The sequence below is a fragment of the Neodiprion virginianus genome, chromosome 5 (genome assembly GCF_021901495.1).
Source record: "Neodiprion virginianus isolate iyNeoVirg1 chromosome 5, iyNeoVirg1.1, whole genome shotgun sequence".
NCBI classification, from domain to species: Eukaryota; Metazoa; Arthropoda; class Insecta; order Hymenoptera; family Diprionidae; genus Neodiprion; species Neodiprion virginianus.
Genome location: NC_060881.1, coordinates 34,867,900 through 34,895,868, shown reverse-complemented (window position 1 = coordinate 34,895,868; position 27,969 = coordinate 34,867,900). Strand labels below are relative to the sequence as shown.

Genomic DNA, 27,969 nt, shown 5'->3' with positions numbered 1-27,969 from the left:
TTACGCAGGGCCGATTACAGCAATCCTCTTTCTGACTCTTGAGGAGTTCTTTGTTCCTTTGCTCGGACAATCAGATGGAGAAATGCCGCGACGTAGTTTCCGCAAGGATGGTTCGTCCTGATTACATCTTTCAATGACCTGTGAAATGTTGCAGGAGGGGAACGAAACTTTGTTTTTCAAGAAAGGTGAATTTGACAAAATGTCGAGGATATACTGTAAATCGAGAATTGCGTGAACGCGATCTTTGCCTAAAATTATTCGATCCCCATCGTAAATGCAAAGGAAACATTTATCGACGACAGCTGCAAAGAATGGTGGGCAAAGTGGCTCTTCTCTTCTCCCAGCCCGAAGTATCTCTTTGGTAAATTTGAGCCATAAAAACTTTTTTGTATAGACAAGCCTGAAACTTGACACCGTAATATCATGTTTCGGCCCTTACTTTTCGCCATCCTGGTATGTTCAGTTCGGTCAATAAAACCACAATAGGCGGCACGCTTTTTCGAAAATAAATCTTCCCAGACCGCCGTAAATCGGCGAGAACTTGTGTCAATATGAAAATTGCGGGTAGTCGGACACTTTAGCGAGCGGCGATGAAATAATCCTCGCTTTGTATTCAGCCCGGCGTCACAGGGTTGCAGTTCTACCAGTATGCTGTGCTTTCGGAAGATCAGTGTTACATTTCCATACATGTATTCTCAGACATGTTCCACATCGCAGCTATATGACTGATGTGGTGCTTGATGTTTGAATTATTTGAATTTCACGAGAGGAAGGAATATCGAAAGGTCGCTAGAATTTTAGGCAGATTAACGCATCCTCCTCCGTTCCGTGTTACATTCAAAGGTCGATATTAAAACACGGAGTAAAACATTAATCGCCGAGCTTACAGTGACCCGAAAATCCCCGAACTACGCCAGCAAATATCTCCAGAAGTCGTAGGGATATGCAAAATCACACATGTTCACTAGGGATAAACTTTGGGTGCGTACGCTTCATTTTCCGGTTTTGTTTCCTTCTTCCACAAATCCGGGACAAAAGAATTCACAGAAACAGGTGTAGCGATTCACCCCGTCGCATGCAAGTATTGCCGCAAGGGAAACAGCGGAGAGACCCCGCAATAAAATGTCACCGAATGGACCGTTAGCTTGCTCTGAAGCTTGAGCCGTACGTTCCATTCTTTGTACGCGTTCATATTGCGAAATTAATCAATAGCGACTGCAGTTTAATCGCTATGGCAATACGGAACACGCATACTTCGTCCATGCAGTTGAGACGTGGAAAAATTGCGCGCGTTACGTATTGCGATCAATTCACTAGCTGCACGCCGCCGATCGATAAATACCGTCTAATTCATCACGACTGGAAGCTGGAACGTCACGACGCCAAAAAATGCGAGCTCTCTCTCCCTATCCCAATCGCCAACTCGCTCTATTCGTTTTCAGCCCACAGAATTCGCTGCGTCGTAGCCGCATACCTCGCGCGATCCTCGGCGTACATTCGCTTCCCAATATCCGAGTCATAATTTTAATGAAATTCTCCAGGTATTTGCGGTTCCCGTGTCTATACCAATACCTATAGATGGAGGCATCATCTTTGACAAATAACGAGGATCGTGATGGTACATTGAAAATTGCACTGTTGAGTTCTCATCAGAAACCGGGGTGTACTTTTGATATTTGGAAAGTCAAGATGGTCTGCCTTTCAAGAAGCAGAGAAAAACTCCACCGCAACCTGACAAACTATGGCCGTTCATCACGATCCCCCTGCAGGACTTTGAGACAGACAGGTACTAATTTTGAAAGTGGTCTCCGCACTTGTGAACGGCGATAGAATATAGAGAGCCTGGATTCTTTCGGGCTGAATGCGCAGGGGTTGCTCGTGTGTCAGTAGTGCCGGGAGTGTTAGTGAGGCCTGAGTACGACGGCGAGGATGAGAGGGATATGGATGAGTGGAGAAACTGAGGGAAGAAGAGGCGGACCCACGGAGTGCTTTTCGTGACGCTGCTGGTGGTACTGGTGGCAGGGTGGAAACGACGTGGAGAGACGTCGTTCTGACAGCCCTGCAGGAACGTTTTTCGAGTTCCCAGCGATGGAAAGTAGAGAACCGAAAATTGATCCCCTGTCAAGCCGTAATATCTTTTCCCTGAAGCCAAACATGCCGCGGAATCAGTGTCGTTTCGATATTTCATCCAGAGATTGTAATCAGAGACACATCTTTTAGAACATCTTCGCGGCTCGTTCTTACCATGCAAATTCGTTGTATGACGACTTTGGATCACCCCGGGTTAATTCAAGGGCGTATGGAGAATAGTCGGCACAGGAATTGGAAGGTGAAAAGGGAAGGGAAGATTGTTTCCTCACTTTGCCGTTCCAATGTGCAAGCTGGCTGGTTGCCTAAAGTTAAACGAGACATCCATACAAGCTGAGTGAGAGAGTTCCATCCTCGGTCCGGCGGTAGGATGAATTGTGTCCTGACCATTATGAAATGTGGCATTCTGATAAAAACGCTCTGCGGCAATTATGTCCAAACCAGAGGAGAATTGTTTCTTCACGTTAGTCGGATGCTGCTGCGTTGTCGAGGGGAGTCGTTCCACTCCTGCAGGACGAACGCGAGATCGGATGATTTCGGCAGGGAGAGTTCGAAAAGGGTGAATGAGAACTGGATGAGTGGAAGACGTGACTGTGCAGCCGTGAGGCGAATCAAACGATTTCACGCTCCAGATTCTACTTCTTTGAATCAACGAGGTAGCCAAGCTGATGGAAATTCATGGAAGTGTCGCTGGTGAATCCCTTATTGAAGGTTCGGGGGCTGGTTTTTCCTCCGCCACCGCTTCGTTTGCTCAAATCATTGGGAGAGACGAATTTTTTAAATTCGCTGTCAAAGGAAGTTGCACAGCTTTTCCCTGAGAAAAACAGCCGACTTGGACATGGAATCGCAGTTTAGATCGTGTTAGCAATCACATTTACGAGCAGCGACGGGTAAGAAGTTGAACCTTGGAATGAAAGGGAAATCTACATTCGAGAGATGTTGCAAAGAGCTTCGAAACTTGTTGACAGCTCTTTGTGCTCCTTGTTCCATCTGCACATTTTGACGAGGCAGCATTCCTCCGAGGAAAGACCCGTGAACGCCGGAATACATATTTTATGCAAAGTAATTCAACGAAAAATTATTCAAATTGTCACGCGGGCAAGGCGGAGAAACAGAGAGGAAAAATTGAGGGAATCGTTTCTTCAAGGTCCGTTTCTGCTAGGGAAATCTTACTCAAGCAGAAGCTTTAAAAGGTCGAGTTTGGTGAAACAACACACGTCAAAGATGCTTTTCTTAACCCAATTGTGATTCTACACTCTGAAAGTACACCAATTATGTATCAAAAACACAGGTTTTACCTACGGAATAATAAATATGAAAGGAAGACACCATATGCGATCTGGCAGTAAAGAATATATCGACCCAGCAGAGGGAATCTCAAGCAGGCGGTCCCTTGGGGCGTGAAATATTTTTCCTTCTTGAAAAAGCATCTCAGGTCAAAATAACGCAGCTTTTAAAATATGTAATGCCTCGCATTTTCGGAGTTTTAGCAAGAAATGTGCAACTCTTCCTTCGGGATTTCAGCTAGAAGAAAACAAACAAAAAGGGAGTAAAATTTCAGCTTCGAAACTTTTGGAGAGTGTGAGGGAGAGAGAGGGAAAAGGTATTTCTTGTTGTGTAATACCTAGCAGAAGATTATAAGCTCAAACTGCTTAATTAATTATTCAGTGCTGACAAATATTTAATAATTTGAGGTCAAACCGAAACACCTTGATCGCTATTCATCTTAGCTTGACGATGAGATTCCGTAGGTGGAATTGAAATGTCGGTTTTCATTTCACGGACAAATTTCATTCTCAGGCTCAACGCATTTTTAGCGGAAATCTAAAAGCAGCGTCTCGAAGATGGCTGAGTTTGGTATGAAAGGTACATAAATTTTAGATTTCAAAATTGAAGAAACACCCCAACACTTTCCAGAGACTTCAACATTTCCTTTCCTGTAAGAAAGTCAATTTTTCTCTCTGTCTTTTACAGGCTCGATATTTTCATTGGTAGACTACAGCCTGTCAAATCTTGAAGGCAAAAAACTACCAACTGCACTTGACAATGTTCTTGCGGAGGAAAAAAACTCTTTACTCCAAGAGAAACTTTTGTCCAACCTCGTCTTGACCATAATCCTTTGATCAATAGCCGAATCCTTTGCCTAAATTTTTTGTCAGATCAAGTTTAACGTAACAATATTGTTCAGCAGGAATTTAAGACTAAAACAATCACGTACATTCGTAAATTCTTACCCAAGTTTTCAGGCATGGAAAACTGGCATGACGGAATTTAACGAAAAATTGAAAGACTTTGTTTCACGTGAATAACGTCACGTTGCAGAATAGCGAGAATAAACGGACAACATCCCGCGGAACCGGAATGATTGTTTCTACGTTCTACGGTAGACGTGATCCCATCAGGATTCGACTCGACAAGCGAAACCTTATTCAACTATTCATGGAGACGTTATACCCTCGAGGCTATATAATCGGGATAAACAAGAAGGGTAACCGTAACAATAAATCGTGCATTAAAATCGGGCATATTAATGCCGTCGACTCAGAATCGTATTCCATTTCACCCGTCTCATCGTCAGAAATAAGTTAAACAAATCATACTTCTGTGGTATCTTTAAGAGGTTACTCGCCGGTCTGGCTTAAATAAAATCCCACATGGGTTCATATTACAGTGAATAATATTTACTAACGATTAATTGGCTTTCACATTGTTTTACATTACGCGTTTAATTACGAATTGACGCTGCTTGGCGTCGGTCACAGAAGGTTAGTTATTTAGATTGGACGTCTCATACACATACGTGTCTAGCTTGTCTATCGGACCTTGGCCTAACTATTTTGCGTTCAGGTTGCAACACTTCCGTCGTAGATTTTGACGAGGGATATACATACACTCTAAACTTGAGCTGTGAACAGGACGTAGGGCGATGTATGGATCGATAGGTTGATTGATTGTACCTGCTTTGAATTGTTTCAGGAGGAACCTGAATCGACGTAGCGCAGGAAGCGCTTCAGGCCAGCTCCATGGCCTGCTATCTCCAGCGAAACACGGCCTTGTATGCCGTGTTCCTATTCGTCATAGTCGTGTTGGTCAGTGGTGAGTAGCTTGAGCTATGACTAGCGAAGCGATTTTGACGGGGGACTTCGGTGAAGTCTTGATAATATGGATGCTGCAAAGATTATTATGGGACAGGATTTATTTCATGGCACACTTTAACCTTTAGAATGTATTTCTTACGGTATGACAAAAAATGAAACATCAAACAATTAGCATAGCGTCTATTGTAGCCTTATTAATGGCGTCAGTTACAACAAGGTAGCGGTATAGAGCTTTCGATGAGAAGACCATAGAATAACATCTGTCTAGCGGATCAACTCAGTCTATGTCTTAAATCTATCTTTATAGTAAGCCTCTCTCTCATTGGCTTATTATATTTCCAGCAACGGATGATTTGAATTTTTTCATCAAGACGCATACTATTATAATCTGAATCTTGTTGCAACCAATTTTCCATCAAATCTTTTTCAGTCATTTCAAAAACAAAAAACTCATATTCATCAAAGTTTCTCCGAAGTCTCCTTTTAAGCTTGAACTTGAAGGAAGGATTGGAATTAATTAAAATATGACGTATGTATGTGCATACCTGTCGGATGCAAACTACGTATTGTAAGTGAATTAACGGCGCATCGAGAAAACGGCCAAAGAAAATTTTAGAGACTTAAATGAGCGCGAGTTTTTTAATGCTGAATGATGAATATTCTCCGTAAAAATACCTCGACGTAATTAAGTATTAAGGCAGAGTACTTTACGGCTGACTGAAATTTGACATTTCTTAAAAGTTCCGAGAACCATCCACGCTAAAGGAGAAGCTACTTTGTCACTGTGGGCATAAAATACCAGGAATGCTTCGCGTGCAGGCTTCTAATAAAAATTGAGGTACGAAGAAACTTTGGCTGAAGAATTTGACTGTCATTGCTCTGGTTTAATGGCAAACTCGGAAAGTAAGGAACCGCGGCATCATCGTTGCGTAAAAAGCTGCTGTGTAATCTGAAATAAAATGAAAATGATCCTAAAAAGGCAAGAAAAGATTTTGCACCCGAATTCGCGGAGGTCCCATTAATCTTCATCCCCTGTGTTCGAGATCGTGATTTTAGGGCTGGAATAAAATTCATTGGTAGTGGAAGTATAATGAATTTGGATAAAGAATAATTTCCGAAAGCGCGAAAAGGATCGCCAAGTCATTTAATAAACTCGAAAAAGAGCCGAACGTAGAACCGGCTGAGGGCCAATGAACGTTTCATCATGCAGATAGCCAAAGTGATTCTCAAAGTTTTTTCACCCTCACACGCCGCTTCTTGGGGAAATTCTCTCTGATGGAAATAAGTGAGCGTATTGGCCTTGGGAGCAACCCGTGGCGTGCAGGGCGCTCCAAGAGCTGGCTGTTAAATTTTTTATTGCTGCTTATTTACGTTCGCACTTTCCTTGGCGTGAATTTATTGCAGTTAGGGGTTGCCGGGCGTTTACCACTCTCGACCGTCTTTTCACTCGCCACTTCACCCGCCGGCCGGTTGGCTATACCGATAGTTTCCTAGAACTGGCTCATTCTCGGTCTGTGCCACCATGTCTGCCAGGAAAAAGCCAATGCCCTCGCCTTTTACCCGGCCAAAACACTCTCAGCCAGTCCGGAAATCTTCGGTATAGTTCAAGGCTGCGTTTGTCATGTCATTCGCTCTCGATATTATTGCAATTTAATGCCACATTTGCGATTGAAAGGATCAGTTCGTAATGGATGGGATTTCGAGTACCGGCTGAATAAGAGGATCGTATAATTTTACCCTCTTTTATCTCCTGAGTAATAAAGTCGTCTCAAACTTTGAGAAATTATAGTTTTTGCTGCAGTTGTGCTCGCATAGTCGTTGATAAAAGTTCGACAACACCGAATGCATATTCACAGCCAATTTTTACTTACTTTGCGGTTATGCAAACACTGATAGCTCTATCTGAATACTGTATTTTTCTTATTCATGCATTGATTTTCCGGAATTGTCTTCTCGATCGCACAAGTTTCCGTAAGCCCTATCATTCGAGAAATGTGCGATTAGCTAAATTTGTCCATAGAATTCGAAGGCCCGAGGTCCTCGATTGACATCTGAACAAAGTGCGACGGGACTTATCGAGGAAGATTGAACAAGGCCAGTTAACCCCGAGCTAATTGTATAAAGTTTCTCTTCGCATCTATGGAGATTGTGGCCAGAGTCAGGTTGTGTTTAATGCTGCGCGTGATTATAAGCGGTGAAAAAAAAGAAAAGCCAAGTTGGTCAGCGACGAACGGGGAAAGTAGCTGCGGGGCGTCGTGAAGGTTGAGCTAGTGATCGTGGGGAGGTTTCTTAAAGACGGCGAGGGAGGTGAACACTTGTTGCATTGGCTAGGTGGCAAGGCGAAGCTTCCACCTTGAACATTTTCACCTTCGGCAGTTCTCACCGACGCCGAATCGCGTCTGTAGTGTCGCGCCTGAACCGTGAGAATGGCAGTCGGGACGAAACGGTGGAATCGAATTGATTCTCCTTTACGGCTCGAGTTACCGTCCTGCACCCTGCACCCGCCTCCTTTGACTGAGTAGGGTTTTCCTCGATTTATTTACCGGTCTCGTGCCGCGCACGTGTCTCACTAAGGAACGGGATCAGTTTATAGAGGACCCTAAAACAATAGAGCACATGCATGGCTGGGGTCCGGATGTTAGAACTGTTATTACCTGGATCTCAATCAGATAATCCGGGGCAAACACATCGGCGTAGAGTCACGGGCACTCGACATTAAATCGGCGGCAAAACGGCCCTGCAATTATCCCTTGGGACCCGTTTCCTTAGAATTATTCGCATGATGTCGATTCTGCGGGAATATTGGTTAGGAAGAGAAATCAGACCTAGGTTATTCCGACGGTCTTCATTCTATACGCGGTTCTTTTGTCAGCCGTCTTCAATGCCCGCCTCGCTCTTTCCCTAAGAAAACTTTGACAATGCCGTTTTCCCCCCAATTGCTTGGCTATTTCAGAATCACGAATTCATCTTCAAGTCTTGATACGGTAATATTGACGAGAAAAATTTCGAAAATCGGTACAGCGAATGAACTGCTGCAATTCGATTCTCCCGTGAAAAACTTATCGCCAAACACCTTTATCAAGAGATCTTTCTAGCACTTCGGAGCTGATATACTTCGACCATGAGGTTATATCTGAGTGACTTCTGGGATTGATTTTCTCGCTGGCAGCTACCAAGCCAAGCGGGTTCTTATCTTTATCTTTATCTTCACGAGCGCCGAATGAAAAGTTCAGCAAGCGTTCGTTTCTCGTTCGATTTAAAAGCCTTTCACGATGAAATATCACCGTCCATACCAAACCTTTTTTGGCCTCGTGCGGATTCAATGCAATGTAAATATTACAACGTTTGAATTCGACCTCAAATCGTCTATTGTGGATGGTGTTCGCGACAATCGAGTACGTTTTCGGCCTTGAACCAGCCTTGCAAATGAGTTATCAGGTATTTATTGGAGTGTTTCTGCATACAGATGCCGATACCGATGTTTTACCGACATTTCTAGCCGCTTCACAGCTCAGACACAAACGCTTTTTTCGGAATGGGCATAACCCCCATACCTGAAAAAAGTGGGGCGTCAACCAGAGTGGAAGTCGTCCCCGCCACGAAAAAAAGGGTTTGTGTCTGAGCTGCGAAGCGGCTAAAAATTTCGATAAAATATCAGTATCGGAATCTGTACGCAGAAACGGCCTTATATGCCTGACTAACTCATTTGCAAGGCTGGTTCGAGGCCAGAAAAACACTCGATTGCCACGAAGTGAGTTCAATATCTTGCGAGCGCAATTTTGCTGTGAAAGAAAATTGATTAAGACCATGCAGGACAATCGAAACGACGGCAAGCAATTTGATGGTAAAGTTGGTGGAAGAGGCGGCGAACATTCGTTTGGGCCTGAAATGTTCATCGCTGTTCAGAATCCAAGATGAGAGAAGGACCCGACATAAGTCCGCGAAGGAGCTCAAAAGGGAGAGGCGATTTAACGCTTGGTCGCTTCTGTTTGACGCTCCATGAGAGGGATTCGCGCTCTACCGCCTCAAACTCTCAAGTCACATTCGCCGCTCCCTCGTCGACGATTTTGAAAGACAGTGCCGCACCCTTGAAGTCATCGTTGAGACAGGTATTCTTGTCGCAAGCTTCCAAAGTGCACGGAGATTTTTATTCCGTTTGTTTTACATTTTTCTTTTTGCCGATTTCAAATGCAAAGTCAATGGGACGTCTTCAGCTTCCGCAGCTGAAGAGATTAACGCAGATATTACGAAGCCATCGTTTCACGCTGCAAAGTGAAGAGAAAACAAGGGAGAGCGTTACAACCATTTTGAAGACACCCTAGCTGTCGTACTATTTGATTACCGTCTGTCCGCCTCTTTGGGAGATGGCTTATTTCACCCACGAGTACTTTTTGCAGCTCTCATCCCCGCGACTCGCTCAAAGGACTACGAAGTCGCAGTCGTTTCCCGCTTAACTTTTCACCAGCGTTCTTAAAGAGGACGTTCGCTAATGCGCCTAAACGAATGTAGACGTTAAGAAGGTCTTCGGATTCGAAAATTAATGCATTCTATCTTCAAAGTCTTGAATATTTTCGGAGACGTGACTAATTTTTTGCTGCTTTTATTGCGTGTTCGTTGATGATTGCCCGTCTGAAGCCAACTGGAGGACTTAATACCCACAATTAACTTGGAATACATTTCGCTTACTTGCAGTCCTTGCGTTTACGTAGCTCGCTTATTTTACCCCGGGAGTTTGGGGAGCTGCATGAACTGTTTTCAAATCGGTCAGTAGATTCCATTCCCCGTTGCGATGGTATATTATTCGTAAGCGGATCAACAAGGACACGTAATGTTATAAAATTATACTGTAATATTTGCCGTAATTAAAAACGTGCAGGGTGTGTTATTAATTCGGGACGAATTTGAGTTTCCAAATTACACTCCCTGTGACGACGAATTTTCTGTTCGCTCGAAATTATCGCATGTAATACCGATTATACCGTATGCACACAATCGACAACCAGAAAACTGATGGCTGCTGGGTGATCAGGAAATTGCTATTCCGTTTGAACGAAAGCGATGTGAATTTTCACCCTTTGTAATTAAAACGATTGATAGCGTGCGATGGAAATTTCAGTCCGTTGTCCGTTGAAAAGGGTGTGCTAAAAAATCGCTGGGCTTTTCCCTCGGTTGTATTTGATCTTCATTTTCGTATTCGATTTTCACACTTTCAATCGAATTCGAAATTCGAACTTGGGGTTTTTTCTAATTTTCCACAGCCCACGTAGCTTTTAATGATATCTTCTGGCGGTATAATTTTCCTTAAACATGACGTCTGACTTAGCCTTCGCAATTCACGGCTTCGCTACGAAACGTAGAATTACGAAGGTTGCGTATAAAAAACTACCCAGCTGGCTATCAGAGCTTAGTTTAAGAGCGAAACTGTGGTCTCGAACACGATTGTTCAGAAAAGATCCAACAAACTGGTATGAAAATAGCATCTAGTGGTGAGAATGCACGGAGACGGAAATATCGAAGCCCCGCGGAGGCAACGCCGCCTGTTTCCAGCCTCGGTTATGCCTTACAGGCACGCCGGTATACGTATAAACATACGTGTGTATACGTGTATGAATGTACACATGTGCCTAGCTCGTATAACGAGTAAACATCCTCTCCAGCAGTTCCCAATTAAGGGTTTTTAATCCGCGGAGTCGAGCCTCGTACCGCGGTTGCAATGCGCATGCGAAACGCGTGTAAAAGGATTAAAAGTTCACCCCGTGCAGAATTTGCAGCCGTATACATATACGTAATATATATATATATATATATATATATATATATTGTTGGCTCAATTGAGAGAAAAGAAGTTTTTTGTTTTTGTGAAAAAATTTAAAATTCAACCGAAGCACTGCAGCACATTTTATGTTTTTTTTTTTTTTATCTGAGATTTCATCACCGAATATCCTATATTCGCGTTAGAGATGATTTAAGTACGGTCGTTATTGTCAAAGAATGATATAATTTTTAATTACTCGTCGCGAATTTAAATAACGAGAATACACCTACGAGTATGAGCTGTTGTTCTGTACTATAATTTAAATTTGAAACGCGCTCTTACGTACCAGCAGTAAAATTGATAAATTACGAGCATACAGTTTTCATTTGCAATTCTGGAGGAGTTTTAAAGATTCCGGTTCTGTACTTTTTGCGATCTCTCGTCATTTTCATTCTCTTTGATAATGCGGATAAAAGAATATGAGTTTAAAAATTGTCGAGGAGTTTGCGCGGTTTCGCTGAAATCTAATTTCGATGTATAAAAGTGTTTTCAACCCTCCGTTGAAAAGGTGTTTGAGAATTTTCGCGTCTCTGGAACGTCTTTCGCAATTTGTTGCGACTAGCTGATAGAGCTTAATTGAGCGCTTTAACGTTCAAGTCCGCTCGCGACTATTCGATTACCTTCAGGGAAAGTAAAAGCCCAAGAGGGAGAGAGAGGGAGAGTAGAAGGGAGGGAGAAAGGAAGAGCGAAGGGGCGGGGGGGGGAGGGGGATGGAAACGACCAAGAAATGGAGGGAAGAAGGTCCCTCAAGAGAAATGAAACGGAGGTGCGAGATCGTCCGCGGAGAGAAGAGATGCGGAATAAAGTGACGGGGAGAGGAGAGGAGTGGAGAGAAGGGTAGCTGCTCAGTTCGCTTGAGCTGGCTAAACTTTCTTAAACCCTTTCCGAGCCAAAACAGGAATTATCTGTGCTCGGAGGGATTACATTTGCATAAGTTATTACGGACTGTGTCTCATATTCTTCTTCCGCATAAAAGTCTCCTGGCTACATATATGTATGTACAATACGTACATACATCTATATACATAAATGTACTTCATATGTACACGTGCAGATTCACCTCGTTGAAAAATTTGGACGGATGCTGGGAAGTACGCGGGTTTTCAGAAAACATATGGGCTCCTCTTCCCGCAGCTATTCAGCCATTACATTAATCCTCGTGCCGGTTTTCTTTATTTCCTTTTTTATTTCCAACATGGCTATTTTGAACTCTCTTCAGAGATAGCCTTAAAAATCACAGCCGAATTACGCGACCAGCAAAAACTCAACGTTGTTAGATGAAAAAAATTCTATAATATTTAATTTTCTTCGCACTCTTCACATTTTCTTGATAGTGCGCATAGTCGACAATGATACCTACGGCTTATATGTGCACTTGGTATTGTCAGTTTATCTCTTCCGCAGCTATTTTCTTATTGTACCTACTTTGAAAGTATTTTCAATGCGATTGAAATAACTTACCAAACTTTGATATTTCCTAAGATTAGTTAGTTTTCAAGTTGAGAATATGTTTGTTCTATAAATACGGGCGCCGTTGTTTCGCGGTTATAATATTTGTTATGAATACCCCGAGGCGTGCCTGCTTTCTTTTCAATTATTGCAAGAATATACGCTGGAAAACTCGCCCCGACGCGCATTATATACATATATATATATATACATATGCATATAATATATGGGTATATTTTTCTCAACTTTTTCATCAGCAATTTCTTCACCTGATTGTGAATAACGTCATGGGATACTGAAATGCTCTATGCCAGCTAAAACCATGGATCTATTGTTCTCCACGCGACGCCGTCTCGAGAGAGGGTTTGCGCATATAGAAAAGGCTTCTCGCTGATGAAATCGATAATTAAGAAGCTGAAAGTCGATTGCGAAATTGCGGCGCACGGTGCGAACGACTATCACAATTTTTTCCACAGCCGAGTCTGTTTTAGCGTTCCATTCGTTTTGGATTGACGCGTACACTTTTATTTGTTGTTGTTCAAATTTATTGTACAATTTTTCACGTTCACAAGGGCTGGAAAATTTTGTAGAGTTTCATTTTTACGGAAATTGAAGCCATCAAACTAGCAATGCATAATTGTATATTGTTACTATTTTTTGTTGTTCATTATAATTGTATATTACTGTATAATTATAGATTACAAATATGAGTATACCCGTGTAAGACACAATTCTAGCAGTTTCCAACATCGGTCAAAATTTTGGCGGAAATTGATACGGTAAAAGAGTCAGCTGAAGCATTTTAAGGATGTTCGAAGCGCAAAAACCTTTCGTCGCGGTATCGATTTTCAAGAGTTTCTCCTCACTAAATGCAGAACCCTTAGGAGCTTAAAATACATAACTAGAACGTCGTACAATCAATTACTGAGAAAATAAAATGGGTTTTTATTTTCCGATACTTTTTGCGGCAGTAACCAGTTGAGACTAACGTAATTGTTGATTTCAGAAAAAATGAATCAATATTACACGCAAATTGGGTGTTTGGAAACTAAAATAGCTTCGAACGGCTATAAATTCATAAACTTCTGTGTTCGCGCCACTTTATTATTATTATATTAGTTTTGTAAATTTATCATAGCAAATACTGTAGTTTCGTTATATTTGTATATTGCACCTATTTACCACGTATAAGGTGACTAAAGAGTCACAACAGTAGATTTACTTTCTTATTCCACATGACGAGTAGTTCAACGTTAGAGTAATTCAAATTACGTACTTATTGCCCACGTCAGAAATTCGTGAGCCGATACTCGAATCGGCAGTTACGTCCGTTCGCTTGGCCGGTGAGGGCGCAGCGCAAGTCAGTTAGTCTCGAGCGCTCGAATAGGTAGGACGCGTTAGGTTCTCCTTAGACACGCGCGTCGATTACTTCGTCTCGCGTAGTGTTAAGATTTATCCGTTTAACACGGTCGGAGGAGACGCGGCACACCCTCTAGTAGGGCCGGAGGTGCCCGTCTCCCGGATGAGGGGGAGACGCGGCACACCCTCTAGTAGGGCCGGAGGTGCCCGTCTCCCGGGCGAGCGTCATTGCTTCAGCGTTGGTTCCCGAGACGTCGGGACCGCTGTTTGCACGGCATTGGGCCACCTTGACGCTCCCCACTCCCGGCTTCCACGAGTGCGTGGAAGTTGCGGAGCACGGTTTCTCATGGAGACTTAGATAAGTTGGCTTAAGATCATTGAATGATCATTCAATCTGGTTGACAAGGAACGCACCAGCGGCTGTATTATCCTGTTTTATGATGATCTGATTGGCAGTTAATAAACACTGGTCTTGCTTCGGCTTTTCCCTCTGCACCGTGAGGGTTTTTATGCCGAAGCAAGCGTCTTGTCTTTCCCGCGAAATTGTGTTATTTATTTATTTACCCTCTCACTCACTCATCCCATTCCGATTGAAGTTAGAGAAGAACTCTGATCAAACGACCAAAACATGGTGCCCCGGGTGAGGAGTGAGTGATTGGGTTTTTCTTGTTAGTCAAGTTCGTGTTAACTTGTCACCTGGTACTGGCTGGTGCGTCTTGTGTATGTCCTGTACGTGTGTAAGCCGAGACGAGGCTTAGGGATTAGGATTAGCGTGGCACTAGGCCTTCGCGCGACACTAACTAACAGGCGAGGTATTGTAATACGTGGTCGTATTGTCATCGTGTATGCCTATTACCTTTGCCTTCCTCGCTCAGTTGCGTTTGGTTCTTCGACTGTGATACACGTTCGTTTGGACCCCTCGAGTTATAACAGTTTTCAATCAAACTTCATCGCGACATGGCTCCAGTAGCCTTACAGAAGCTTACTGCATTGCAGCGGGCTCGTGAAGGCGAAATAGAAGGCTTGCGGCAGAGGTTAACAAGCAAACCGCGAGATACGCTTACGAAACGAGTCGTTAAATCGCGACTTGACGCTCTAAATGAAATTTGGACAGAGGTTCGTAAGGCTCACGCTGAGATCATCGTTCGAGAAAACGCGGATGCCGACCCGTACGTCACCGATGATTGGTTCGGGCGAATTCAGGGTGTATTCAGGGTTCAGGGCGAATTCAGGAGTCGCGAAGGTTGTGGGAAGCGGAGCTGAGCCAGGGTGACCTCTCGGAGGGTACCAGCTCTCTTCGTTCACTCCCGAAATTCACGGACTTGATAAAGTTTTTGGAACGGAGAACTCAGGCCTTGACTATGATCGCGCTCGAGTGTCGAACGGAGAAGAGGTCGGCTTCAACACCTGCGGGACCCCAACCCCGTAAGGTTTCCCACCACACTGGTGCTGCGGTCCTGCGGCAATCCTAAATTCGAATTCGAAACAGACGCGCTCGTCCTCCCAAAACTCACCTCGCGTCTCCCATCGGATAGATTTGGCGATCTAGATTTGCGACAATTTGAGGGTCTTGCGCTGGTGGATCCGGACTTTTCGGTTTCCCAAGATGTAGACGTGATTTTGGGCGCTGATGTTTATGGCCAGTTGCTCCGTCCCGGCTTGAAACGGTTCCCTACCTCACAACTTGTCGCTCAAAGTACGGCTTTTGGTTGGGTGATTTCCGGTATGGTGCGGTCCGACAAACGGCGGGCGGACAGGGCTCACTCTTCCTTGCCAACACGGGCACTTCATTGCTTGGGTGAGCCGGATTTGGAGCGGGTCCTGCGGCGCTTTTGGTCTCTCGAGGAGATTGCTCCGAATTCGGGTGGATTGACGCCCGAGGACGAGATGGCTGAGCATTTGTTCGGGGAGGCTCACAGTCGCGACTCGCGAGGTCGGTGCGGGGTCTGGCTTCCTGTGGGACCGGAGCATCCTAGGGTGGCTAACGAGACTGGATCAATGGCGCTTAAATCTCTCTCTGGTATGCAACGTCGACTGTCGCGAGACGCTAGATTGGCTGAGGCATACGGTAGCTTCATGAGGGACTACGAACGCCTGGGACATATGACTCGAGTCCCGGCCTTAGAAATACGGTGCGAGGACGCGTGGTACCTTCCACATCACGCAGTGATTCAGGCTTCAGGTGACAAATGGAAACTTCGCGTTGTGTTTGATGCCTCTCGGACAACTCGCGAAGCGCACTGCCTGAATAACTTTTTGTGGTCAGGACCCCCCCTCCAGAGCGATCTGTCATTGATCCTCTCAAATTGGCGAAAATACCGTTTTGCGTTTATCGTGGACATGGTGAGGGTGTTCCGGCGGGTTCTGGTCGGGCGCGAGGACCGGGATCTGCAGAGGGGTGTGTGGGCGACGATCGCTGACGCCGGTCCTGTTGATTACCGTTTGAATGCTGTCGCGTGCGGGACGACTTGTGCCCCATATCTGGCCATCCGCACGCTTTCGCAGTTGGTTATTGATGAGGGGGTTGACTTTCCTCTCGGAGCGGTGGTGTAAATATTGGTTTTTGGCAGTCACGGCATAAGGGAGAAAATCCGTCGATTCGGAGTTGGACGCGAGTGGTCCTGGGTGCATATGGGGCGGCGTCTTGTTCCCTTCGGCGGGGACACTGGGTGTCCGTGAGTCCGAGCCGGGATTCCGGCGTCTGATTTGATTGGATTACATGGATCGGATTGATTATCACTTCGGGTTATCGGAATCTCAGAAAGAAATAATTGACAGTTTCAGTGGCTTGGATTCGAGTATTTTGAGGAATTGCGATCTAGTAGAACGACTGAATTCGACACGTGTGTTTTGTGAATTTTATTTTGCAGCACGTTGCTTACACGTCATCCGGAAGTACTCGACTAAACTCGGCTTCCGCCGCGGTGACTCTCACGCCCTCTCAGTCTCCACACAATCTGTCAAACATGGCGTACACTCCCAGAGACCTGCGCACGCAGGCGCGGGCGATTCGAGTGCGAGAATACTCACTCAACAGTGTGTGCGCCAGATTGTAAAGCGTCATGAATCAGAGAATAAATAAAAGTGTATTTGAACGAGACAAGAAGTAGCCTCTAGGAAGAATAATCAAACTCCACCCGGGTACGGATGGCCTTGTAAAGGTGGTCACGATTGAAACCGCAACTACCACTCTACGGCGGCCCATCTTTCGTCTATGCCGGCTGCACCTCGAAGATGGCGGCAAAGGGCGTAGGGCAATGTCGGAGGCCTGAGGATTCGTCTGTTGGACGAAGGCGGGCGGGATGTTCGCGCCACTTTATTATTATTATATTAGTTTTGTAAATTTATCATAGCAAATACTGTAGTTTCGTTATATTTGTATATTGCACCTATTTACCACGTATAAGGTGACTAAAGAGTCACAACAGTAGATTTACTTTCTTATTCCACATGACGAGTAGTTCAACGTTAGAGTAATTCAAATTACGTACTTATTGCCCACGTCAGAAATTCGTGAGCCGATACTCGAATCGGCAGTTACGTCCGTTCGCTTGGCCGGTGAGGGCGCAGCGCAAGTCAGTTAGTCTCGAGCGCTCGAATAGGTAGGACGCGTTAGGTTCTCCTTAGACACGCGCGTCGATTACTTCGTCTCGCGTAGTGTTAAGATTTATCCGTTTAACACGGTCGGAGGAGACGCGGCACACCCTCTAGTAGGGCCGGAGGTGCCCGTCTCCCGGATGAGGGGGAGACGCGGCACACCCTCTAGTAGGGCCGGAGGTGCCCGTCTCCCGGGCGAGCGTCATTGCTTCAGCGTTGGTTCCCGAGACGTCGGGACCGCTGTTTGCACGGCATTGGGCCACCTTGACGCTCCCCACTCCCGGCTTCCACGAGTGCGTGGAAGTTGCGGAGCACGGTTTCTCATGGAGACTTAGATAAGTTGGCTTAAGATCATTGAATGATCATTCAATCTGGTTGACAAGGAACGCACCAGCGGCTGTATTATCCTGTTTTATGATGATCTGATTGGCAGTTAATAAACACTGGTCTTGCTTCGGCTTTTCCCTCTGCACCGTGAGGGTTTTTATGCCGAAGCAAGCGTCTTGTCTTTCCCGCGAAATTGTGTTATTTATTTATTTACCCTCTCACTCACTCATCCCATTCCGATTGAAGTTAGAGAAGAACTCTGATCAAACGACCAAAACATTCTGGATGTTGCTGCCTTGCCCGAGGATAGAATTATTTCTCAGAGAGGGAAATGGCGCCGAAGGAATGAGATAGAGGCAGAGAGAGCGAGAGAGAGCGATGGAAGCCCTAATTTCTGCTGGATTAATTGTGCGTGAAAACATCGTCAATGAAATAAGGCGAAGTTACGAAAATCGGAGGATTGTGCGGTACATAACATGAGGCTACAGTGATTACTATATAGTGAAAATTCATCCGAGAATGACGCTGCTTCTCTCATCCAAGAGCCGTTTCTTTCGAGTGACTAGAATCAATATGCGAAATCACCAACGAACATTGTGCGAAGTAATTAGGCACAGTGGTTTGTCCTTGGTTCGTTGTATACGGTGTCAGAAGTGGGATTTGCCAGAATGCGTATTTCGTGATTGGAGAACTCGCAGGAAGTGGGCTCTCGTAACTTGCCTACTTCAAATTTGTTTTCGGTCGAGAATAGCTGGAGCGAGGGAATCCTCGACACTCCATACCGTCAAGGGATTTCGGCAACACCTTTCGGGGTATTCAGCTGGCGAAGAGACGTGACTTGCTTCAATCAATATTAATTCTGTTAGTGAATCGCGGACCCGTAGCCCGAGGGAAGGAACCGGAGGGATGCGAAGCCTGGAGAGTGAAGTGGATGCCACCCGGAGAAGGTCCTATTGTCTCTAATAGGGTTATATTTGGTTGTAAGAGCAGGGCACCGGGCTCAGCCTTGTCTCCCGTAGTCATTCGAAACAATAAAATGTTTGTACAACCGTTGGCAATTTCTGTTGAGAGAAAATTTATACACGTTCCGCAATGGAGAAAGGTTGTTCCGAAGAATTACATGTACAGGTGTCCAAAATTATCGAGGAACCGAAATTTTACAGGGAAAATCTCTTCAATATCCATGCGGACTAAACCGCTTGAATAAAAATATTATCACCTGTCTACCGGCTATCCTTCAGTAGCGATCAGTGGATGCGGCAGAATCAATGGACACGGCAAGAAGTTTTGATTGAACGATGATGAGCTGAGCCGACAGACAGATTGGAGAATGACTGAGGTTCACATCGTTTGCAGCATATGAGGTGAAAGGGTCGATTGACTTGCTCTATTGAGTGTGCCGGAGTCCTGCAACGTTTTCCAACCCGGGTTGCAGTTCAAAGCTCGTATATCAAGAAATTAGTCGCGTCATTTAATGCCGGGTTTAATCCCCATCGGTGGGACGGAAGAGGGAACAAGTTTTGACGTTTGATGAATTACGCTGGCATTACCTGCTCGACCAAGAGAGTGAAGATATCAAAGCGAAGCTGAAGGGCCCTGTGGAAGAACGCTTCGTGTCACGCGTCAGTTTGCAATGCTCAGTTGGGTCGGAACTCTCTGTCCCCTTGGTCGTGCCTACCGGGGCTTCAATCGTGGATGGGGCGTGTATGCGAGAGTGCGTATTACGCTTGCGTGCACACAATCGCTGTCCACCGGACTAACGCGATTCCAGCTCCAACTCCATCATGCAGAGCCGGGCTGCGAGTAACCTCCATTCGGAATCCCCGATAGAGCTGGAATATTCAACGTTCACCTTCCTCCCAGCTTGACGCCGGGATATCATCCGTTTCTCTATTTTCCTCACCTCCGAAATACACCAGAATCATGGACAGCTCGTACCTTCATACCTTACCTTCCGTCGAGGGGAAAACTTCCCCGAGCATCCAATAACGCGACGAAGTTATCTTTACGGACTATTTAATTATGCATCAAAGCTGAATGAGCACCTTTGTGGTCAAATGTCTGGTGGAGAGAGATTGAGGCGGGCTTACATGGACATTTCGACTACACAGGGTAGGCTGTAGTAATCTACATCAGGTGGAATAGCCACCCCTGGGGACTCCGTTAATTTCGACAAACTAATTAATCGGAAACGGGACTATCACCCAAAGCCGTACAATAACCAGATATCGCGTTGAACCATCGCCTGTCTCATGCCCTGCAACACTGAACATCAGAATCCACAAGTCTATCCCGTCATCAACGAGAATCTCACGTATCGAATACAGCCCATTTAATTATCCCAGCACCGCAAGGCATGGCCTCAATGCCGAAACCTTATGCCGGCTGGATATTGGCCTCTAATAGTAACGGTGTTATGTAATCTATGATCACTTCACCGATAAGAAGATAAAAGTAATTGAAAAGGCGCCGAAATGCTAGACAGTTCACTATTTCTTTACTTTTGCGTGAAAAGAAGTTCTTATACAGTGAGAATCCACTTCGCTACACTCAATACTTTGAAAGCAGCGCGTATCTTTATTGGTCCAACAGTATGCTCAAAGAATCTAATTTATAGGCACCATTAACCCTCGAGTTCGAAAGTCAAGCGGATGCATAAAACAGCTGAATGAAATTCAGTGACGGAAGTAGGTTTGAGGATCTTTACAGCCGGGAGAAGCTGTACTGCGCAGTTTACGAAGATACCGTAGACGCCGGAAGAGAGAGAATCGCTTTCTGACCTACTGCAGAGCAAAGCGGGAATGGAAGGTTTGGTTGATGGATATTGCCGGATAGGTGAGAATAGAGATCTGAGGTTATACCAGCCAATCAAGGATGATAACAGCGAGTGCTGATGAGTAGTTAATCTAAGATGTCCCTGGAGGCGTCATTGAACCTCTTTCTCTGCCTGAACTCGCCTGCTTATGGTCGCGCCACCTCGTACGCGTATCTCGACGGTCGTCACCCCTTCGCATCCGTGACTATCTCCCTGTGCTGATCGATATTCTATTGTGTTGTACCGCTCGAGCATCCCGTTCTTCGTACCTTGCGACGCGCCTCGAGCCATATTATATTAATTCACCCTGTAACAAGAGCCAAGCGTACCTTCGCGGCATGTGTTTTTCACACCTTGTATTCAGTCATGAAAAGCAACGAAAATGACATTCTGATCCCTGTTCGTCGCGTTTAGACTATCTGGATCAATCTTTATAAATAATGAAGTCAGTAACGATATGCGGAAGATAACGGATAACCTGATCCAATCTAATCTTCGGAATCTTTAAGTGAAACCATAACCAAAATAGCACATAGCAACATTCATAGTGTTGCACCTGATACTGAAAGTTGGTATACAGCTATAGTCTTACACTGTTAGAGCTATATCACAAGGAAAAAAGACTGACGCTGTACAACCGTATTGCAAACACTGTAACCGGCTGTTGAAAATTGGATCACCCCAAACTATCATCTGGGTATTTCCGTATTCTTTGATACTGGGGTTGACATAACGGTTCGTTATTTTAACCTGACCTGATATAACTTCACTTTAGACAAGTTCAGTTCTCAAGACAACCATCGAATAACATCGAAAGCACTGCAGTTATAAAATTTCCCATGATGGCTGACTTTTCGGAAGTATAGCTACTTTGGCTTTCATGGGATGAAATAATTTCTCTCTTTACTTGGAGCAGATATTAGGCCATTTCGGAAAGTGGCAGTTGTATGTTACGGAAGAGTTGTTAACGTTATCTCTGTCTATCCTTGCTCCCTCGGGCAGATAGGGGGATCTTACTGCCTTTTACGCTAGAGTAAGCAATTACGTGCTTATGGTAGATAGCAGGTGTAGCGGCGGCTCCTCCAACCTGACGTCTCAGGGGTCTCTTTCGCGTGTTTACGCGAGTCGTCGCGACTTTCCATCCCTGAGCTGATAGCGGCGATGGCGTAAGAGCGATAGAGATAGAGGTGACAGGGTCGAAAGCCGGATGTAAGTAGCTCGTAAAGTACCCGTAAATTTCGATTAGTGCAAAACGAGATGTTGGCTGCCTCGACGGTTCCTATAGGCTATGAATTGAGACGTATTAGGGAGGTCGGAGATGAAAACCATCGAATTACCGGAGGATTTCAAGTGCGCCGTGCCTCTTGAACGTGATCAGGGCCGATCTCTGTATATAAAAGGATAATTGAAAACTCTTCAGAGGACGGAAGGTTCGGAGACGTCATTCCAAGCAATTAACAATCAGAGCCTTGAGACGAGAGCAATGAAACCGGAATTTTCTTTAGCCACAAATCAAGAAACAGAAATATTCACAAGCAGTGCAGGGTTTCATTTATAACAAATTCATGAAGACCAAGTAGAAGACTCCTCGGGCTGATCGGGCCAACGGCGAATATCCGTAACCAAATCGGGAAACTTAACCGAACTGCAGAAGTTCAGACGTTTAGACTTCAGTCTAGCATGAAGTTGAGGTTGATTGCCAGTCGGTGAGCATCTACGATACCGCCGAGCAGGGAAGAGGCTGAATTCCACGAACATTACAATCCATTTACGGTGAGTTTCGTGTTATTACGAATCGGCGAATCGATCAACGAGCGGGAGAATATTACGGAGATGGAAATTGAGGCGGGGAAAATTGCGTGAATCGCCACGTGCAGTCTGGCTTCGGAGATTAACCCTTGAAGATATAACCCAACCCTCTTTTTCTGTCTCTCTCTAACCATCTTCATACACCCGGTATTTTCTACTGCATCGTGAAATTTACCAAAATATTTCCCAAAAGTACCGACCAGCTACCGACAATCAGTGAAGGACTATGTAAGGTACCTTTAAGAAATAATCTGGCAATTCCATCTAGAATTTCTCTTCACGGTAGAGCAAACTGCCGTCATCAAATGTATCACTCCAATCCGATCAATCCCGCAGCAAATTAACTGGGTACTGATCGCCATACACGGTCTTTGTATGTGCTCCGGATGAAACAGCGCCGGGTTTTCATTCCAAGCGGAACAAATGAATGCGACCCATCACCACTAGCATGGGTTTTGTCAGCCAACAGACCGTACGAACAAATGCAGTAGTTTTTATTCGTCTATTTTTTTATACGACGTGGGGATAATCCGCGAACAGTACATTGTAAAACCACGTGACCACTTTTCTATAGATTGAATAATACGTATACATATTCATCGGGCGTCGCGGGATCTTGATACTGACCCTTGATTTAATTGATTCGCATAGCTAAGGAGTTTTTACATATATTTATTCGAAAGACGTTACGGTTAATTGCATATTACCATAAGTGTAATTTTGACTACTAACGCGTAATTTGTGATTCCAATTACGATTGGAAATGCGGTTCGATGTAACGACGAGGAACGTCCGAGATGTCAGTGTATTCTATGGAATATAAGCATATGAACAAGAGATGTGAATTTTTTATCAGCTACTCACGCCATTTGACACTCTCCCAGATCAAACGAGTATTGACACTCGCTTGCGAGCTCTTTTTCACATTTTTCGAGTAAGGCAAGCGTACCAGTTATTAATCTCGTACCAATTACTGACCTGTTTTTGTTTGTGCCTGTTTGATCCTTTGTTCTAAATTTACCAAAAAATAAATTTGTAGTGTCCAGCCGTCTAGCAATTGGTTCCAGTCAGCAAGAAATTCACAATTTGTTTCGTCACTTTATAATTTTGGAAAATAAAAGCGTCAATAATTGGATCTAGACGTGTCGACAACTGGTGCACTTACCTTAGGGTTGTCAGCAGAATTCTTCCGGTTTTCTGAATACAGTGAGAAGGACATTTACATGAAAGGGTAGCGCGAGCGTAACCCGGATGAAACGTGTCGCAAGTTACACGGAGCGTATAGAATCCAGGCTTTACCATATAAGCTCGCTAATCCAATATATCTGAGTGTTGGCCTGATGTTGATGCTGTCCGTGCCACGGGGCGACGCAGTAGAACGCGGTTCTGTAATTAATCACTGCTCAGTGCTTGAATACAGATCACCCTGGACCTCGACGATGTATGGTCTTCGGACGGAGGCTTGGGAGAACACGAAGGGCACACGTGAGCAAATGCTTTCCGCGACGACTTCCGCAAGCTTGATGGATATGGCCGTTACTGCCGTTTAAAATGTTCCCCGAAATGATCGCGACATTGCAGGAAGAGGGATCAATTGAGAGTGTTTCGGAATGTGCCACGCGATATTTCGGGTTGCTAATTAGGATCGATCTTAATTAGAGATAGTCAAGAGTCTTCCTTTAAGAGCTGTGAGCGAGGCGGATTGCATTATGTGGTCTGGTGGCGTTTGTCGTGGGGGATGAGGTATGTTTTGACAGAGAAGAAACACGTAGTAATGAACGTAGGATTTCGTTTGTCTTATGTCGTAATTTTGGCTAGCCTTGGTGTTAACAAATTACAGGAACGCACACCGGTAGTTTTGCATTATTCTGGACCATGTAACGGGTAACATATGAAGGTTTTCTGCACGTGACGAGACGAATGATATTTCTATCGCCTCCGATCGATTTGACCTTTAAAAATAGATAGCGGGCCAGGAACAACCATCCGTCTTGTGTCCGTATCAAGGACCCGGACAGCATGGGGAAAAAGCGAGAGAAATATAAGTGCGGGCTTGTTTTTTGATATTTCGGCAAATGCCCAGGATGGCGATGAATCAGTCAAAGGAGCTTCTCTCTGGATTGTGGAAAATCACTCGAAAGCGGAGAAGCGTGCCAGAGACACTCGGAAAGAGATCTTAGCAAAGAAGAAGATAAAGCCCTTTCACGAATATATTCCTTCGTTATATTTTATTTTTAGTGAAGCGTTTTTGATTGTCAGATATAAAGCCGCAAACAAGGAACCTCTGATAGAGAGTATAAAACAACGGCGAATCACTCAAGAATCAAAGACTCTCACATCCTTGTCCAATTCTATAGGTACGGTAATGTTCATTAATGGGTTCCTAGTGGCTCACTATTATTTTGAAATCAAAACATAGGGACACGTAAGGCAGGAGAAAAAAACGATGCGTTGATCATATACACATACAATTTTTTTAGAAAGAAAACTCGTTTCAGTTTTCAATCCAAAAAAATAGCGAGCCATTGGGCAACCATTAACGAACATTACTGTACAATTTTGAATTGTGCGCAAGAGAAGCCAGACACGACCATATTATATTTCTGATAATTATCTAGTACCACTGATGAATTCACGTCAATCCATCCATTAAATTTATGGTAGCGCATGAATCTCGAGTCATGCAAGCCATCGCGAGGTAAGCTCATAAATCTGAAACATCGAACTGACCGCTTACTTCGAAATGGGGGATAATTACTGCTGGGGATTATATCGCAACCCAACGTAACGGGGTAATTGCTTCAAGCTTGAGAAAAAAATCAGCTAAACCTTTCTATACCAAATGTGTCTGTTCCAGGACGAGGAGTGATACTGGACAGTCAAGGACCGGTCTTGGTCACGGAGCCACGATCGACGGTGGAGTTTGCCAACGACAGTGGTACAATGATGCATTGTTCTGCACACGGAAGCCCAGCGCCGAGGATCGACTGGTTAATGGGCGACGGTGCCCCCGTGCTGCCGATTCCAAACATACGTGAAATGCTCAGGAACGGTTCAATCTACTTTCTACCGTTCGGGGCGGAGAGCTATCGCCATGACGTCCACTCGGCTATGTACAGGTGCCAAGCTTCGAATAGTGTTGGACGAGTTTTGGGCCGGGAGATTAGCGTCCGAGCCGGTAAGTCCTCCGCTTTTTCTCATGAAGACTACGTAAGGAGACCGAACTTCGTGTAAACTAGTAGCTGCCTGAAATAAGATGACACTGCTGTTCCATTTGCACCAACGACGGTACGGGTAGTATGAGGTGGCGGTGAAACCCTTCTAGGAATCACATTACAGGATCATCGATTATTCGATCTTGGGCATCCTTGCAACCAATGACACTTGGGTGCAAAAGGAATACTAGCGACGTTAGTGGTATTAAAAATAAACCTAACGTGTACGATTACTTTCACAAGTTTTGACAATTCACCCATTTGAGTTCGGTCTCCTTAGGTAGTCTCCATGGTTTTTCCTGCTGCATCTATGACAAGGTCAACACTCTCGTCAATCGAATAAACAAATCTTCCGCTTCCTGGATTTACAGTTGTCCGGCAAAAGTACGAGGTTCAAGTACGCGACACTTACGTTCTGGCTGGAAACACGGGAGTCCTGAGGTGCGAGATACCGACCTTCGTCAAAGAATACGTTGCTGTTACATCCTGGGTGCAAGATTCCGCCTTTAACATTTACCCGGAACCAAAAAACGGTTAGTGCATCATGTAAATTTTCACTGTGTGAAGCAATTATTTAATGCCTACCCTGAGTTTGACAGTGATTTACAAAGCAAACATTTACTATGTGTGAAAATTCGGAGCTTCTGACTTTGCATCATGGTAGCAGATGAAGAGGATGAATATCCACTTCAGTGCAGATAGTAATACAGACTTATTGAATATTATTTTGATTACTAATATGCGCGTTCGAGTCGCGGGGAAAGGGGTGAAAGGGGGAGATGAGGGGGGAGGGAGTCAGGATAACGTCATCATTCCAATATGTCGAGGTGAGGCGGAATCGATTAACGACGCCATCTTGATTTGATGCGTTATATGACGTGCGCGACTATAAATTCCAGAAAATTCCACGCTGGTACTGGAAAGTGGTTGTTAAAAATATAAAATTAAAAAAAGGAAATAAATAAACAATGGGTTTAGGAAAAAAATATCGATATAATGTGAAGTCAATATTTTCACTGGTTCGTTCGCAACGGAAAATTGCAATGCGGATTTGTAGCATCGATTTGTTGGCACTGCATTGTACACTTGACACCAAATTGTTTGCTCTGCTACAACAGCAACTCGAATACCTCTAACGATGCACAGATGGTTGAAATGACACTCTTCTACGAGGGCATACCTTCCATCCGTCTCTCGAGCCAATTAAGACCTTGTTTAGTACGTCCAAACCACCTGCAAGAGTCAGCAACATATACATAAGTTGACCTACTGAAGAGGATAAGTTTGCTCTCGGTATGCCCCATGTGCTGTCATCACTGTAAAAAGACGGTTCCGGATACCTTGGAAACGGTGGGTTCGCTTAGAGATTTCTTTTGAACGCGGATTTGCACAAACCGAAAGGATATGCGAAACTTTTGACCTCGGCTCGGATGGAATTAGAGTCGGAATGATACGTTTCGAGTAAATATCGTGGTTAATTAGCGGTTGAGAGGGGCCAATTTTTAAGTGCGTGTACTGCAAACTTGTTATATCCATACCGGGATAGGCGGAGCTCACCGTTCAAGAGTGTGGAAAGCCGCATCTGCGCTGCTGCTCAGCGAATTCAACGGCGTGCATTAATGCTGGGAAGTATAATAAGGGCCTGGTAAGTCTGGAATACAGCTCCTCCACTTCCCTGGGATGTTTTGTTCGCGTGCCTTGAGCGCCGCTCCTCGTTCCACGAATTTCGAGATACATCTATCCGTTTCTAGCGCGATTCACGCTTTAATTAAAGAAAGTCTCGGATAGAGCTTTGGGGGTTTATGTGCTGACTTGAAAAAGTAGCCATCAGTCTCTTGTCGGTTGCACAAAGGTGGAGATTGGTGTCGACTAACTTTTCAATCGACCGCGAAGAGCTGAAGTATAAAACATCCGCAAAGAACATTCGAGTCGAGTTGATAAGCGTTCCGAAAGTTTCCAATGGTGTCTATAGAGGTGAAGAGTGAACGAGCGAAAAGTGTGACAAAAGTTCGACTCTTCATTATCGCGTCTCGTGATCCGATAGCACGGTTAAAAAGATATATTGAGCTGCTGACGGAGGGGGAGCTTTCATTCTCGGGGGATTTGACAAGCGCTGAATTTGAAAAAAAATCCAGTCCTAGCGATCCGCGACAAGAAACCTTTTAAGACTGCCTCCTACCTCCATCTGTGATATCTGAACGCTATTGAAATAAACCAACGTTTGAAGAAATATTCAGAACAAAAGCCTTTAATCTCAACTGTAACAAAGGAGCTGAAAACTCCTGAACGTTTCTGTGTTTTACCGTGAAAACTGTCGGGAGAAAAGTTTCGCCCGCAGAAATCTGTTCTTCCTTTGTAACTGACGCAGTCTCTCCTTCTACTGCCGCCCATCAAATG

At 44.7% G+C, this 27,969-nt stretch overlaps 1 protein-coding gene and 1 long non-coding RNA gene across 6 annotated transcripts in view; one reads left to right on the top strand and one right to left on the bottom strand.

Moving 5' to 3' along the window:
* Positions 1-27,969, top strand: part of LOC124304767 (Down syndrome cell adhesion molecule-like protein Dscam2) — a 68,131-nt gene that overhangs the window by 5,792 nt on the left and 34,370 nt on the right. For 4 of the 5 annotated variants that reach the window (XM_046763385.1, XM_046763388.1, XM_046763383.1 and 1 more), the window contains exons 2-4: positions 5,065-5,184; positions 25,215-25,535; positions 25,944-26,105. In XM_046763385.1, the coding sequence (XP_046619341.1) occupies positions 5,112-5,184; positions 25,215-25,535; positions 25,944-26,105 (556 nt within the window). In that variant the 5' untranslated portion in view covers positions 5,065-5,111. The remainder of the gene's footprint in view (positions 1-5,064; positions 5,185-25,214; positions 25,536-25,943; positions 26,106-27,969) is intronic. The other variant, XM_046763387.1, reaches the window with a different exon arrangement.
* LOC124304769 (uncharacterized) lies at positions 14,035-23,844 on the bottom strand. The gene is made up of 3 exons (XR_006908268.1): positions 23,832-23,844; positions 16,221-16,225; positions 14,035-14,587 (listed from the first exon to the last, which is right to left on the bottom strand). It is a non-coding gene; the product is annotated as an uncharacterized LOC124304769 (long non-coding RNA).